At 44.1% G+C, this 13,939-nt stretch overlaps 1 protein-coding gene across 1 annotated transcript; it reads left to right on the top strand.

The window, feature by feature from the left end:
- The first annotated feature begins 2,973 nt into the window (after positions 1–2,973).
- On the top strand, positions 2,974–13,406 carry LOC125718628 (ammonium transporter Rh type B-like). Its single transcript, XM_048992550.1, has 10 exons — positions 2,974–3,251; positions 5,502–5,688; positions 7,061–7,211; positions 7,683–7,830; positions 8,234–8,400; positions 9,000–9,137; positions 10,296–10,429; positions 11,072–11,193; positions 11,999–12,072; positions 12,571–13,406. The coding sequence occupies exons 1-10, from the start codon at positions 3,062–3,064 to the stop codon at positions 12,646–12,648; spliced, it is 1,389 nt and encodes a 462-aa protein (XP_048848507.1). The 5' UTR covers positions 2,974–3,061; the 3' UTR covers positions 12,649–13,406.
- The last annotated feature ends 533 nt before the right edge of the window (positions 13,407–13,939 follow it).

The following is a 13,939-nucleotide window of genomic DNA, read 5'->3' as shown; positions in this document are numbered from 1 at the left end:
TGTTACTTCGTTATTGTTGACTGATTCTTATAGTGCCTCCCGTCTTGCACCCGTTCCCTAACCCTGCAGCAGTTGCATAAGAATTTCCTCGGAACAATTAATGACAATAAAACTTGTAACTTGAAACATTACAGTTAATAATAGACTATCTTGGTGTTTGGAGATTAAGGCCTGGAATCCCTTTACCAAAGAAACTCACAAGGGTATTTGATAAAGACAAACCCTGTAGGGAAATTTAAGTAATGGGATCCCATAGGCTGATCTTTGTGTCCCCCCCCCACCCGTCGGACAGCAGTTTGTATCCACAGTGGCACATCGAGACATATCCATCAGGTGGATTTGTTTCTGAACCTCTTTCCAAAGAAAGGTCTCATCGGATGTAACCTCACTAGTGTAGAGCAGGGGATGTGGGTGGAGCGGAGTGATGAGAATGTCCACTCATCGCTGATGGAGCGGTATGCTTCCCGGGCTCCGACTGATTTTCACGCCGGTCCAATGAAATTGCTCACCACTTGATCCCAAAAAAAAACAATCTGCACTGTGTTTTCATTTTAGCCTGAGCTATAACCTGGCTAACAGAAGTAGGAATATCCACATTCAAGCAGAAATGATTTATTTCAAGATGTGAGTGGGTGATGCTTCAGTTTTTTCAAATATGCTGCGCCGCACTCGCTCCCACTGTAGTTGAAATCCTTCCGCTCCTGCTCCCGCTCCCGCTCCCGCTCCTCTCACATGCTCTGGTGTAGAGGTTGACTATTTGCTATTTGACTTACTATACATTACATAATTACATTTATGTAAGGGTGACCATCAACTGAACCCGAGAAGTACTCAGATCAGGAATGCCAGTCCGATACTTAAGTACTGTGTTACTCGTTTCATACTTCATAGTAAGTTTCCACAGTGTTTGACATACGTTCCTCTTTGTTAGTCATGTGCAGTGTATCTTTTGAGTGTGAGGATTTTGGTTCATTGTCTGTTGGCAGTGACTCGGTACTGGATAAGAATTAGATGGATGGATGGATGGATGGATGGATGGATGGATAGATGGATGGATGGATGGATGGATGGATGGATATTTTATAAAGATATTGGTACAATGACTCCAGTTTCCTCCCACAGTCCAAAATCACATGGCTGGGTAAATCACTGTTTCAGGTTTGCCCACTGTGTGTGGTTGTATTCCCTGCTTTGTGCCCTGCTTGCTGGATTTGATCCCAGGACCATCGTAACCCTGTAATGACATGTTTCTTAAACCTGTTCTGAAGGACCCCCAGACGTTCCACATTTCTGCTCCCTCGCAACACCCTGCCAGACAGTCCAGACAAAAATGTTTGGGGATCCGATCCTGAGGAACGGTTTGAGAAACACTGCCGTGTTTGGTGAATGATCACGAAAAATCTATAGACATCCTGAAGGCGGAGAAAGGGAAAAGTGAGGTTTCATGACATATGTTGATAGAGAAGAGCCTCTAAAGAGCCATTTACCAGAGCCAGTGAATACTTGTAAACCAGCTAAACTATCAAACTTTTTTAGATGTAAGATTGATGCAGTATATTGCGATGTACTTATCCAGTACAACAGCTCAACAACACTGAAGACTGGAGACTCCTTCTCTCCTGCTTCTCAGAGTCCTTTCCCGTCCATAAAAAGTCACAAAAATACTATATTCTGAACAATTCTGATCATTGTTCCTAGAGATGCACAAATACTTCTGTCTTTCATAAATCATATATCATATAGCAACTCTTATTCGTGATTCTTCCAGGAAAGTAAAATCTGACGCCAGAAAATCCAAAGCCAGCCAAACGCTTAACTTTAACTGCTTATCTTGTGGCATGTTCAATGAGACATTGACTCTTGTGGCTTCTTTCTGAGGTAGTTATGCGGATGCATAGGTGTCATTCTTACACAGTCATGCACGTTGACCTATTCATCTCACGGATATACAGAAATCTTGAAGGTAAATCTCAGCTCCCTGTGTGAACAGCTGGGTGACACCCAGTCAGGGTGTGTGGAGTGGGGTGTGTGGCGTCCTGACCCTAGCAGACTGAGAGAGGTGGATGATAAGCAGAGGTGGGCTTTTCAGATCCAGAAAGCACAAATCCAGACCAAGATTTTGTTTCAACGCAGACCAGTACAATTATGTTTTAGTTATTTAGGGTCCTTGTAATTAATTCCCTTTTATTCTTTAATATGAGAGTGGCATGGTGGTGCAGTGGTTAGCACTGTTGCCTTACACCTCTGGGACCCGGGTTCGAGTCTCCGCTTGGGATACATGTGTGTGGAGTTTGCATGTTCTCCCCATGTTGTCGTGGGGTTTCCTCCGGGTACTCCGGTTTCCCCCCACAGTCCAAAAACATGCTGAGGCTAATTGGAGTTGCTAAATTGCCCATAGGTGTGCATGTGTGAGTGACTGGTGTGTGAGTGTGCCCTGTGATGGCACATAAAATCCATTACAGTACTAATTGGCCAAATCCATGGATGCTTTTAACCTGGATCACATTAAACTGAGGGGTGCCATCCCAGTTCTTACAGCATTAATTCCCTGGAAAAATACTGCATCGCTTTATCAGTAAAGTAAAAAATGAAACGCAGAGTAATGGAGAAGAGAGATAATGTGACTTACCTTCCTATCAAAGGATTATCCATGTCCCTGAACACTAAAAACTATATAGTTAATAATCTCTTTTGTTAGTAATGTGTTTTTAGAAACCTATTTATAAATTAGTTATATATATATATATATATCAGTTTATATCATGTCCTCCCATTCTAGACTGTAGTTTTCCTATTGTAATTTAAACTGGTTTTGCCAAGAGCCTAATAAAATCAGTAAGTAGTAACTGAACACCTCCTTAAAGACTGAGGCTGAGAGGGGGAGGAGTCAGGTCACCTGTCAATCTGAATAATGGGCCGGACCTAGAGGCAGGGGGTGTGGCTTACAGAGGGCCTTGAGTAGCACAAAAAGCTTGGCTCACACATATCTCACTGCTCCCAGTAGAGGCTCTTATTCCTCATCCCGGCTCCTTAGTGCAAAACCAGGGAGGAAGAGGGAGCCATGGCAAGCTACAAGAGCAGCCTGCGGATCACGCTGCCCATCACCTGCATCATCTTTGAGACGATCCTCATCATCCTCTTCGCCATGCTAGTGGAGTATGACCAGGAGACGGACGCCAGGTTGTGGCACCAAATGCTGCGCAACCACAGTGAGACAAACTACAACAATGACTTCTACTACCGCTACCCCAGTGAGTGACCTAGGGGGGCCACAGCAGTGGGGGTGGAAAAATGGTCCTGGTATTTAAACATGTACAACCTCAATGGAGCTTATTAACTCGTAAAGACTTGGCTGAACCAAAAAGGGAGGGATGGAGACCATGTTGGAGATCAGGTGGTTGGGGAATGAGTATAAATTATGGAATAGAAGAGACCTGTCTTGTGTAGACCGTCTCCCAGTCAGGACATCAGAGTCTTCCTGTCAGTGGCACAACCAATGTAAACATCTTCTGCAGTGTTTTATCTCGTAGGGGATACATTGGATACCTAATAGTATAATAAGTATTCTTACTGTGTGAAGAATTCATCACCAATGGGGAAATAGCATGAAAAAGATTTTCAGAAAGGAGTCACTTGAGAAATAATAGATATTTTAGACTTAACTGGTTGCAAAAACAATTTTACTGCGATATATTCCTTAGAGGAGACAGAGTGAAATTTCCGAAACCCTGCAGGGTTCTGTTTTTATACCCAATGGAGGGAAATTTAGGGGAATTTTTAGGGATGGTTTCTCAAATGTGCTTCAAGTTGCCCGTTTCATGGTTTGGACTGGAACTAGGAATTGAACAGAATACGCTAAGTGCAACTTTTCCTGAGGAACTGCAAGATGAGCTATATATCCTAAATTATTTCTGAAGGTGGTTCAGCAACACATAGGAAGACGTTCCATATAAATAAATAAATAAACACACACGCACGTATAATATTATATAGTTCAGAGAATTACAGTGAGCTGTGAATGGTGACAGGCGTATTGGTTTATGCTTAACTTTTCTATTGTTGCATCATTGTTATTAGCATTATGTGTCTCAGCTTATGTTTGTGTGCACATGACTGTATTAGATATAGATATAGATATAGATATAGATATAGATATAGTGGTGCCTCAGGTAAGTAATACAGGGCAGCTGGCTGTCCAGGTCCCCGGCTCCCTGGTCTCCTCTCGTCTCCGCGCAGGAGCACAGAGAGGGCCTGTTCAGTCCGCCTTTGAGACGTGAGGGAACCGATTTGGTCGATGGGCCAGATGCCGAGTCTGAGACACAGGGGAGCTGGACCTGAATGGCATCAGGTGACCATGTGACCCAAAGTAGGCCAGGTGGCATTCATGAGCTTCTCTGAGAAGCCCTACAGTTTGCAGCACCGGAATCCTGCCCCACCCCTTTAAGAAGCCTCTAAAGGGCAGGTTTCTGGCCAGAAAACGACTCTCCAATTCAATTATAGATGATATTGTTCTGCCCATTAGGCAGGCAGGCTTGGTTCATTCCATTTTACGATACCTTCAGTTACGCATATTAGCCCCCACTGTGTAAATTTGACGACATAGGCGAGGCTGTGTTTGGTAAACTGTCGGACTGTGTTCTGTCAGCATATTGCTGTTGACACACATAACAGGCATATAGGGAGATAAATAACCCTTCATATTTCACGGCTGTTCCTCCTTTGAGAAGTACTGCATGCACTCGGCATTGCTGAGTTGTTGAGTATTGCTGAGTATTGCTGAGTATTGCTGCATGTTGCTTCTTGAACATTTCTCCTGTGCTTAGGTTTCATCCAAACTCTATCCAGGCTGCTCAGTTATTTTCACTGAAAAAGAAAACTAGAGATAAACAGCAATTGGGTTTAATGTGATGGTATAGAGTAGAGATATACAGACATCACCATAGGTGATTTTACCGAGGGTGCAGGGGAGCCCCCGTTGCATTTGAACATATTGAGTTAAATAAAATTAAAATATGTTGTAAAGGTGTATTCAGAAATGTGGCTTGTGTTAGTCATACTGATGTAAAATAATACTGCATCGTAAATGTATTTTTGCAAATTTATTTACCTCACCTTGTGCCCTTTGGGAAAAAAGTCTGGAGTCACCTATGACAGCTGTTGATGTATATCTGCATTGATACACGGCACAAGGCATAGAACATTAGCAACATTAGCACTGCTAGCAGTGTTAGCAATGCTAATGGTGCCAGCATTGCTAGCGGTGCCAGCATTGTTAGCAGTGTTAGCATTGCTAGCGGTGTTAGCATTGTTAGCAGTGTTAGCATTGCTAGCGGTGTTAGCATTGCTAACGGTGCTAGCATTGTTAGCAGTGTTAGCATTGCTAACGGTGCTAGCATTGTTAGCAGTGTTAGCATTGCCAGTAGTGTTAGCATTGCTAATTAATGTAATTGAGCGCCTTGTACACGTGTGTGTGTGTGTGTGTGTGTGTCCGTGGCCCTCAGGTTTCCAGGACGTGCACGTGATGATCTTCATCGGCTTCGGCTTCCTCATGACCTTCTTGCAGCGCTACGGCTTCAGCAGTGTGGCCTTCAACTTCCTGATCGCTGCCTTCTCCCTGCAGTGGGCCACCCTCATGCAGGGCTTCCTCCATGGCATGCACCATGGCAAGATACATATCGGGGTGGAGAGGTACGGCACATGTGTGCAGACACATGCAGACGCGCGCAGACACCCCCTGCCAGCGGCGTGCATGGAGGCTGCTTTTATATTGCAACTAAGCATTTGACCTCAGACACGCAGGGTTGCCAGCTCTCACGCATCTGGCGTGACGCTCACGCTTTCACACTCTCATGCTCACTCAAGAAGTCTTACAGCAAATCTATATTATTCCATTATAAACCTAAAATGAGATACATCAACAGCGGTGGGGTAGTTTGCAAACACGACAGACTATTTAAAAGGTAATAAAACTGTTACATACGTGTAAATGCGTGTGCATGTTTGTGCAGATTTGTCTCCAATTGCAAATCTCACTCCAGCCAGCTGACCAAAGTTTGACAACCCTGCACAAGACGGGACTCTAAGACAGACACACAAGCAAGCAGATGCATGGGGGTGTGAGGAGGGTGAGGAACACAGATACACAGAATTCAGGGGCTATACCCTGTGGGACTAGACAAGCAGTCAGATCACACGCAGGTCAGAGGTCACATGCAAATACCAAAACTCAGAGTAGAGGGAAGCAGACAAATACACCTGCGTGAAGAGAAGACTGTCTGCTGAATTTAGAGTTTGGCTGGTACCAGGTTTTGACTCAAAATCTTGGCAATATCAGTTTAAAACACAATAGGGATCAGGCAGCTGCAGCGCTTGGACCTGTAAATATACATTGTAAAATGCAATGCAATGCAATTTTATTTATATAGCGCATTATCACAACATTACATTGTCTCAATGCGCTTTACATTTCTGCCACGTAAAGACCCCCCAGTGAGTAAGCCAAAGGCAACGGTGGCAAGGAAAAACTCCCTAAGAGGAAGAAACCTTGGGAGGAACCAGACCCAAAGGGGGGGCCCATCCTCCAGGGGCCGGCAGAAGAGTCAAACAAAACAAGATTATATAATTTAAGCTAATACAGGGGTTGAAATTTCAGTCTCGATGCAGGGGCAGACCGGTGCAGGCACGGGGTGCTTAATGCATGATGGCAAGATCAACAGTGGCACAGCAGCAGGGGAGGAAGGAGAGGCATCCATGAGCCAAGGGCAGGCAGGCTGGAGGGTAGTTGCCGGAAGTGGAGGTAGTGGTCTTGCAGGCAGCAGAAGCATAAATTCCTCGATGTTATGGTTAACGGCAATCACACGCAGGTCAGAGGTCACATGCAAATACAAATTTGCAAATTTGAAAATAAAGATATTTAAAAACCACCATGTATTTGAAATACTGGAAAATATTAAGAACCAGTCCCAGGACCAGCCGAAGTGAAGGATTGTGGGTCGTCTCATTTGAGCTGAGTGATTCTACAGTGCCAGTCTGATCGAGCGACTTGCCTTCACCCCTGCAGCATGATCAACGCAGATTTCTGCACGGGCTCGGTCCTGATCTCCTTCGGGGCCGTGCTGGGCAAGACCAGCCCGGTGCAGCTGCTGGTGATGGCCATGTTTGAGGTGACGCTGTTCGCAGTTAATGAATTCGTGCTCCTCTCGATCCTGGGGGTGAGTGTGCGCTCGATTGCATCATTACTGCACCATTCACACTGCCATCACCGGTCCAGTGTTATTCTAACAAGACACTCATTAACGCTCAATCACCTTGACATCACACCCATTTTGTTTCAGTCACGGTGGGTTATACTCACCATTGCCTCACACATCACGCTCACTATAATTGCTGTTTATCTTCAGTTTATATGTTTCATGACTGCTTTGTCTATTACTTGTGTACTTTGCCTACTCTTTGCTGTAGCAGATGCTGGTACATCAAGAGCCAATGTTTCGCTGTTTCTCTTACTATAACTGCCTCTGGTTTTCCTTGCTGTTATAAGTTCTACTCTGTTTCGCTGTGATGTGCTGTACAGTACAGACTCTTTGTTATATTTGTCTCATGAATGTGACTAGAATGTTCCGGAACTGTTCGTCCATGCATCATCCACCTTTAAATGGAAATGTCTTTGACCTCCTTCACAGGCAAAGGACGCCGGAGGCTCCATGACCATCCACACCTTTGGGGCTTATTTCGGCCTGGTGGTAGCGCGGGTGCTTTACCGCCCCCAGCTGGAGAAAAGCAAGCACAAAAACTCTTCAGTTTATCACTCAGACCTCTTCGCTATGATTGGTAAGAGGCTTTATTGGTCACGACGTTCAGACTTATCCTGCTAGACAGCTGCAGTCGGAAGGTTTATTCCTGTCCAGATCAGGGACAATTCTAGGGTTTGGCCCTTAGGAGGGTTCAGCCCCTTGAAGAAAAACGGGACATCATGCCCCCCCCCACCCCATCTCAGTTTCACAGTTCTATCAAATCAAACTTGGATGTAATTAATTAAAATTTGTTAAAATTAGATCCACGAACCCATCAATAAAGTGATCCCAGCCTTCAAATGACTTCTGGTGTCGCTCCATCCGTATGAATTTATCTTGAAGGTTGTTTGTATTATCCTTCATTTTACCCCCCCCCCTCCCCCCCCTTTTACGAAATACGACACTTTCTCCTCACACCAGATGGTCTTTCTGTGTCTCAGGCACCATCTTCTTGTGGATGTTCTGGCCCAGCTTCAACTCAGCCGTCACGGCGCACGGCGACGACCAGCACCGCACCGCCATGAACACCTACTACTCCTTGGCCGCCTGCACGTTATCCACATTCGCAATGTCCTCCTTGGTGAATCGTGGTGGCAAGCTTGACATGGTGAGGAACCAGGGCCGGGTAGTGAGGGGGTCGGAACCCTGGACGGTGACGTATAAAATAAGTTGACAACAACATTTAAACGATCTTTTTTTTCCACGGGAGAGAGTGGAAATTTCCAGATCAGAAGGCTTCTTTGAGCACAACCTGACTAACCGCTTAGCCGACTTAAACGTGCCATTTGAAGTCCCCTTGAACGAAACTGGCGACAGTTCATAGTGGGCCACAAGGATATCACAACAAGTAGCAAGTACAAGAATGGCTTTGCTGGTCGACCAGACGTGACTGGTGGCAACGGAAAGGAGAGGAAAATACGATCAGATCTGTCACCATTTATGCGCTGTTGGATTTTATTGCTAGAACTGAGTTACAGTTTAAACAAAAAGGACGGTTGTTTCGCAAGTATAGATGAGACAAGTGTAGATGAGAAACTAAAATAATAGACCATGTTTTACCACAGTGGTTCAATAACTTATTAGGGATTTTAGCCTGCAGTCTGCCAAGCCAGGGCTCAGCATCACCTTGCTACCTGCTACCTGTCCATCCATCCAGAGTGGTTCACTGCCTGGGTGTGAGCGCCCCCTTTTGACCATCTCCTGCAGGTGCACATCCAGAATGCAGCCATCGCCGGTGGAGTTGCAGTGGGTACCGCAGGGGAGATGATGCTCACTCCCTTCGGCTCCATGGTCGTGGGGTTCCTGGCTGGGATCATCTCCACCCTGGGCTACAAGTTCCTGTCGGTACGGATGCCATCGAGCAGTGTTTGCTAACCTGGTCCTCGGGGACCTCGAGACAGTCCACGTTTTTGCAAAAACACTGAAAACGAACAACTAGCATGCATTTAATCAAAAACACAAAGTATTCCCAATTCGTTACACAACAAGAAAAACACATAGTATGTTTTTGCAGGATTCTGAATACACATAAACAAAAGCACATCGTTCATTGATGGGAAAAGAATGGAGACTTTAGGAATGATGACAGGTTTAGCAGTGGGGAACAATGAAGACCAAAGATGTGTGAGCATTGGAAAAGAAACACAAAGACAAAGCAAGTTTTGGGCTATTCACATGCATACAACTTGGTGCATTTTCTAGTGGGGCAGCAGAAAAAAAAATCGCTTCTGATTCGCAAGATGAAGCACCGGGGGTGGCATGGTGGTACAGTGGTTAGCACTGTTGCCTCACACCTCTGGGACCCGGGTTCGAGTCTCCGCCCAGGTCTCCCTATGTCGTTGTGGGGTTTCCTTCGGGTACTCAGGTTTCCCCCCACAGTCCAAAAACATGCTGAGGCTAATTGGAGTTACTAAATGCATGTGTGAGTGAATGGTGTGTGAGTGTGCCCTGCGATGGGCTGACCCCCGTCCTGGGTTGTTCCCTACCTCGTGCCCATTCCTTCCGGGATAGGCTCCAGACCCCCCACGACCCAGTAGGATAAGCGGTTTGGAAAATGGATGGATGGAAGATGAAGCACCTAACCTAACATGCCCTGTGTACCAGCCTTACTCATATGTTAGCCCAACTTCACCTGCACTCTTGTAAATATATCAATCTGCTCAGCAAAGGAACTTTTTTTACTCTATGTTTATTTAAGTACTGCCCATAATATTGCACTTGAGTTTATTTATTTATCTAACTGACTGTCTCCCTCTGTATTGCATAATATCGCACTGAACACCGCAGCAATTTCCTGATGTTGTAAACCTGCTCAACATTTGGCAATAAAGTCCATTCTGATTCTGATTCTGATTCTGATGTTAATGAATAGGTTAGTAATTCTCAGACACGACAGAATTATAGATTCCGCTGATCCCATTCAGTCTATCTGAGCTTGTGGCAGCATTTCCATCCTTTGTCCAAATATGAACTTCCTGATGTCGCCGTCTCCGTACGATGCAGCCCGTCCTGGAGAAGAAGCTGCGCATCCAGGACACCTGTGGGGTCCACAACCTGCACGGCATGCCAGGCATCCTGGGGGCTGTGGTGGGGGCCGTCACCGCCTGCCTGGCCACTAGTGACGTCTATGGGGAGGGGTGAGTATGGCAACCTGGCCACCCTGTGTACAGGCAGTACCCGGGATAAAAACATCTGACTTACAGACAATGCCTACTTACCAACGGACTGCCATAAAGCCTATAATATCAAACATTTTAGTTAAATATGATGGTTCGTAATGATGAACATGCAAACTGCTAGGAAAACACTGTGTGGCTTCAGCAGTCTTTACAGAACAGCACTGTTACTTTAATTATTGTATTATTATTATTTCTATTATGTTTTACTCTTATGTTACTATTATGGAGCTGTAATCAGAAGGTCGTCGGTTCAAACCCAGCCTCAGCAAGGCCTTTAACCCCCAGCTAACTGGGCGCCCCAACAGGTGGCTTCTAATATAACAATACAACAGCCGCTTACCATGCTATTAGCAAAATTCTACAAATTTCTTGGTTATACAGGCCAAAATCTGTCACCTACTCAAAAAGACTGATGTTTTCTGTTCAGATTATCACAGAACAATGACAGAAATCGAGAAACAATAAGTTTATGCTGGTTTTTATATAGAAATCCTGATATCAAATGCCAATACGCTGACCTGCACATGGAGCGAGGTGTCGGCAGGGACGGCCCTTTTGGGAGAGAGAGGACTGGAGCCTCACTGCCCTTCTCCGTTTCAGAATGGAAGATGTATTCCCAGAAATCTACAATGGGAAGTTCTTGGCCTCCACCCAGGCCGCGCGACAAGCCATCGGTCTGGGAGTGACGCTGGGCATGGCCCTCTTTGGGGGCATCATCGTGGGTCAGTCATCCGGGGAGGGTGGGATTGTCACATCGCTATGGCAACAGGGAAGGTTGCAAAAATAATACTGCCATATATGTGCAAACTGTAAAAGCCAGTTTGACGTAAGGGCTTGAGTGGCGGGGGAAGCAAACTGGACCGCCCCCCACCAAAATTATCAGTAAAAGCTGTCGACCAGGGGAGGGTGTTGATGGTTTAAGTTGAGGGGAGGCAGCAGTTAAACTTTTGATTGGGGGATGTGGGGATGTGGGGGGGGGGGGATTGCCAGTCTTGCCATTGCCAGGATTTGCCACAGTATCAGATTATAGTGTCAAAGGAATACAGTCAAAACAAGCGAGCTCTGCAAGTTCGATCCATCCATCCACCTATCAATCCATTCATCCACATTTTAGAGATTTATAATATAAATAAACAAATTAATTAAAATAAAATAATCTGTATTAGGAAAATCCAAAATATCATACTCCACTTCAGTGAACATGCCACTTCCTGTGTGTGATTAATAACCATGTGATGCGCCGGGATCCAATACGCATCACCATAGCACACTGATAATCTGATTGGACAAGGTCTGGGGCGAATGTGCACACAACTAAACTTCCTCCCCTACAACATCAATCATTGAAGATCCTGGGAATCGTACACTTTTTTTCCAATCAATAAGGTGACACTGATATATGTGTATACGCAGAACGCCGCCAGTCATTTATCCTTCTGTTCTGCATTATGGCGACTGCCCTGTGTGGCTGCGTTTGAATTAATATCGAATATTTTGGAGTTAGAAGACTTTTTTGCCCTTTCCTAGGTTTCATTATGAAGTTGCCCATCTATAGCTCTCCGCCTGACACCATCTGCTTTGAAGATTCAATCTACTGGGAGGTATGATATTACGATAACAACCATCTGCTTTTCTTAATATGACCATTTGTGATGCGCTTCATCTATTGGCTGACACCCCCAACGGCCATCACGTTATTCTGCGTGTGATGTAATATTGCAGATGCCCACAAGATGTCACTGTGCGAAATATAGATGAACTGGGCTTGAAACCGTATCGAGGATTCTACGGGATTCATCCACGCAGTAGTTTTCAAAATTGTATGCATTGCGTAACTGTAGTAACTGGAGTAATTTATTTATGAATGGCATAACGTGCTGTGGCTTGCTTTGGGTTCAGATTTGGTGCGTAACACTTTAAAATGATTCGTACAACATGACAACATTATGTTCACGTTGGACGTGTTTCTTTAAATTTGTGAAAGGGCTTTTAAATGGTTTCATTTTCGTTATATAAAATAAATGTCTGGTTTGGTATTGGACATGTTTTTGTGACACGAGGTTTTTGTGAACTCAAAGTCGTGAAATTCTCCCTCGTAGATGCCAGGGGAGGAGGGGTCCCAAGAGGAGCTCGCCACTGTGATGGCAGAGGAGGTGCAGAAACCGCTCAATAGCTGAGCTGGAGTCGGACATGCATGCAGGACGTAGACACGTGGATACACACATGTGGTCAGACGTCCACGCACGCACATACATACACACCTACAGACACAGACCAACAAAACCACACCTCGATCACTCAAATACACACGTAAGCTCACATGCACAGAAACAGACATACAATCGGGATCTCTTGAGATGTTCCTCTGTGTAATCACCCGATACGACAGCACTAACAGCATGGCCCAAAGAAAAGAACAAACTCTCGTGTACTTTCAATATACGTAAAACTGTCAGTTTTTTAAAAAACTGCCTCCATTTTTTCGCAGTATAACAGTGGAGTCTAATTCAAGGGCTTAACCCCTGATCATTTAAGAGAAAAACAAGTAGAACTGATTTAAAATATTACACTACCCGCCTTACAGATGAACACTGACAGATTTGCTTTGTAAAGCAGGGCATTTCATTCATTCCCTCCATTAAGCCAAGCGTTTAATTGTATTGTCATCAAAAAAAGAGAACTGTAAATTATACCTTTCATTCGTTACCGACAGAAATGCATGTTATTTTATTGTGGATATAGCATTTTGCTACATATTTGAATTCGTTCCTTCGCTGACATACTATGAAACACATGGCAGTGTATGGTATCACAAGGAACTATACAACAGCATTTGTATAATTACATTTAATGTATTTGACTTTTGTATTATTAAATAACCTGTGCATCGATCGAATATGTCATCACGTTATTAAATAAAACCGACAATTTTTTTTATTGTACAAAACAACTTGTTTGTAATACTTTTAGCCACCAGGTGGGAGCATTCAACGTTTTTGGTAGAGAATAAACCAATGAGTGATTCCTAGTGAAAATTTTTCGCAGAATGTTTAGAAAAGTTATCAATTAGCGTGAATTAATTACAGTATGTCATTTCACATTCCAAGGTTGTTGTAAGGTAAAGGGGCGACGAGAACATCTGAGAAGATTGACCCTGAAAGTGTGAAGGTGTGAAAAACGAATACCTAGAATCAGCAATATCACTCTGGAGTAATATTTAAAGCATATTTCTTACTTTTTATATTTTACATACATTGGTTATCAATGACCTGCAGTTTAACAACTACAAATAAAACTTTTTAAAATATTGTTGCTAAATCGCACAGTCCATATAATAAAGGTATTAAAAATAAAGAATAATAATAATAATAATTATTATTATTATTATTATTAATAAGGCACGGAAACCGCTGTATTTTGTGGTTTAAAATTCACGTGGAAACAAACTGATGTTAAAGCACGTATTAC

Source organism: Brienomyrus brachyistius, chromosome 23, assembly GCF_023856365.1.
Source record: "Brienomyrus brachyistius isolate T26 chromosome 23, BBRACH_0.4, whole genome shotgun sequence".
Taxonomy (NCBI): domain Eukaryota; kingdom Metazoa; phylum Chordata; class Actinopteri; order Osteoglossiformes; family Mormyridae; genus Brienomyrus; species Brienomyrus brachyistius.
This window is presented reverse-complemented; position numbering and strand designations above follow the sequence as displayed.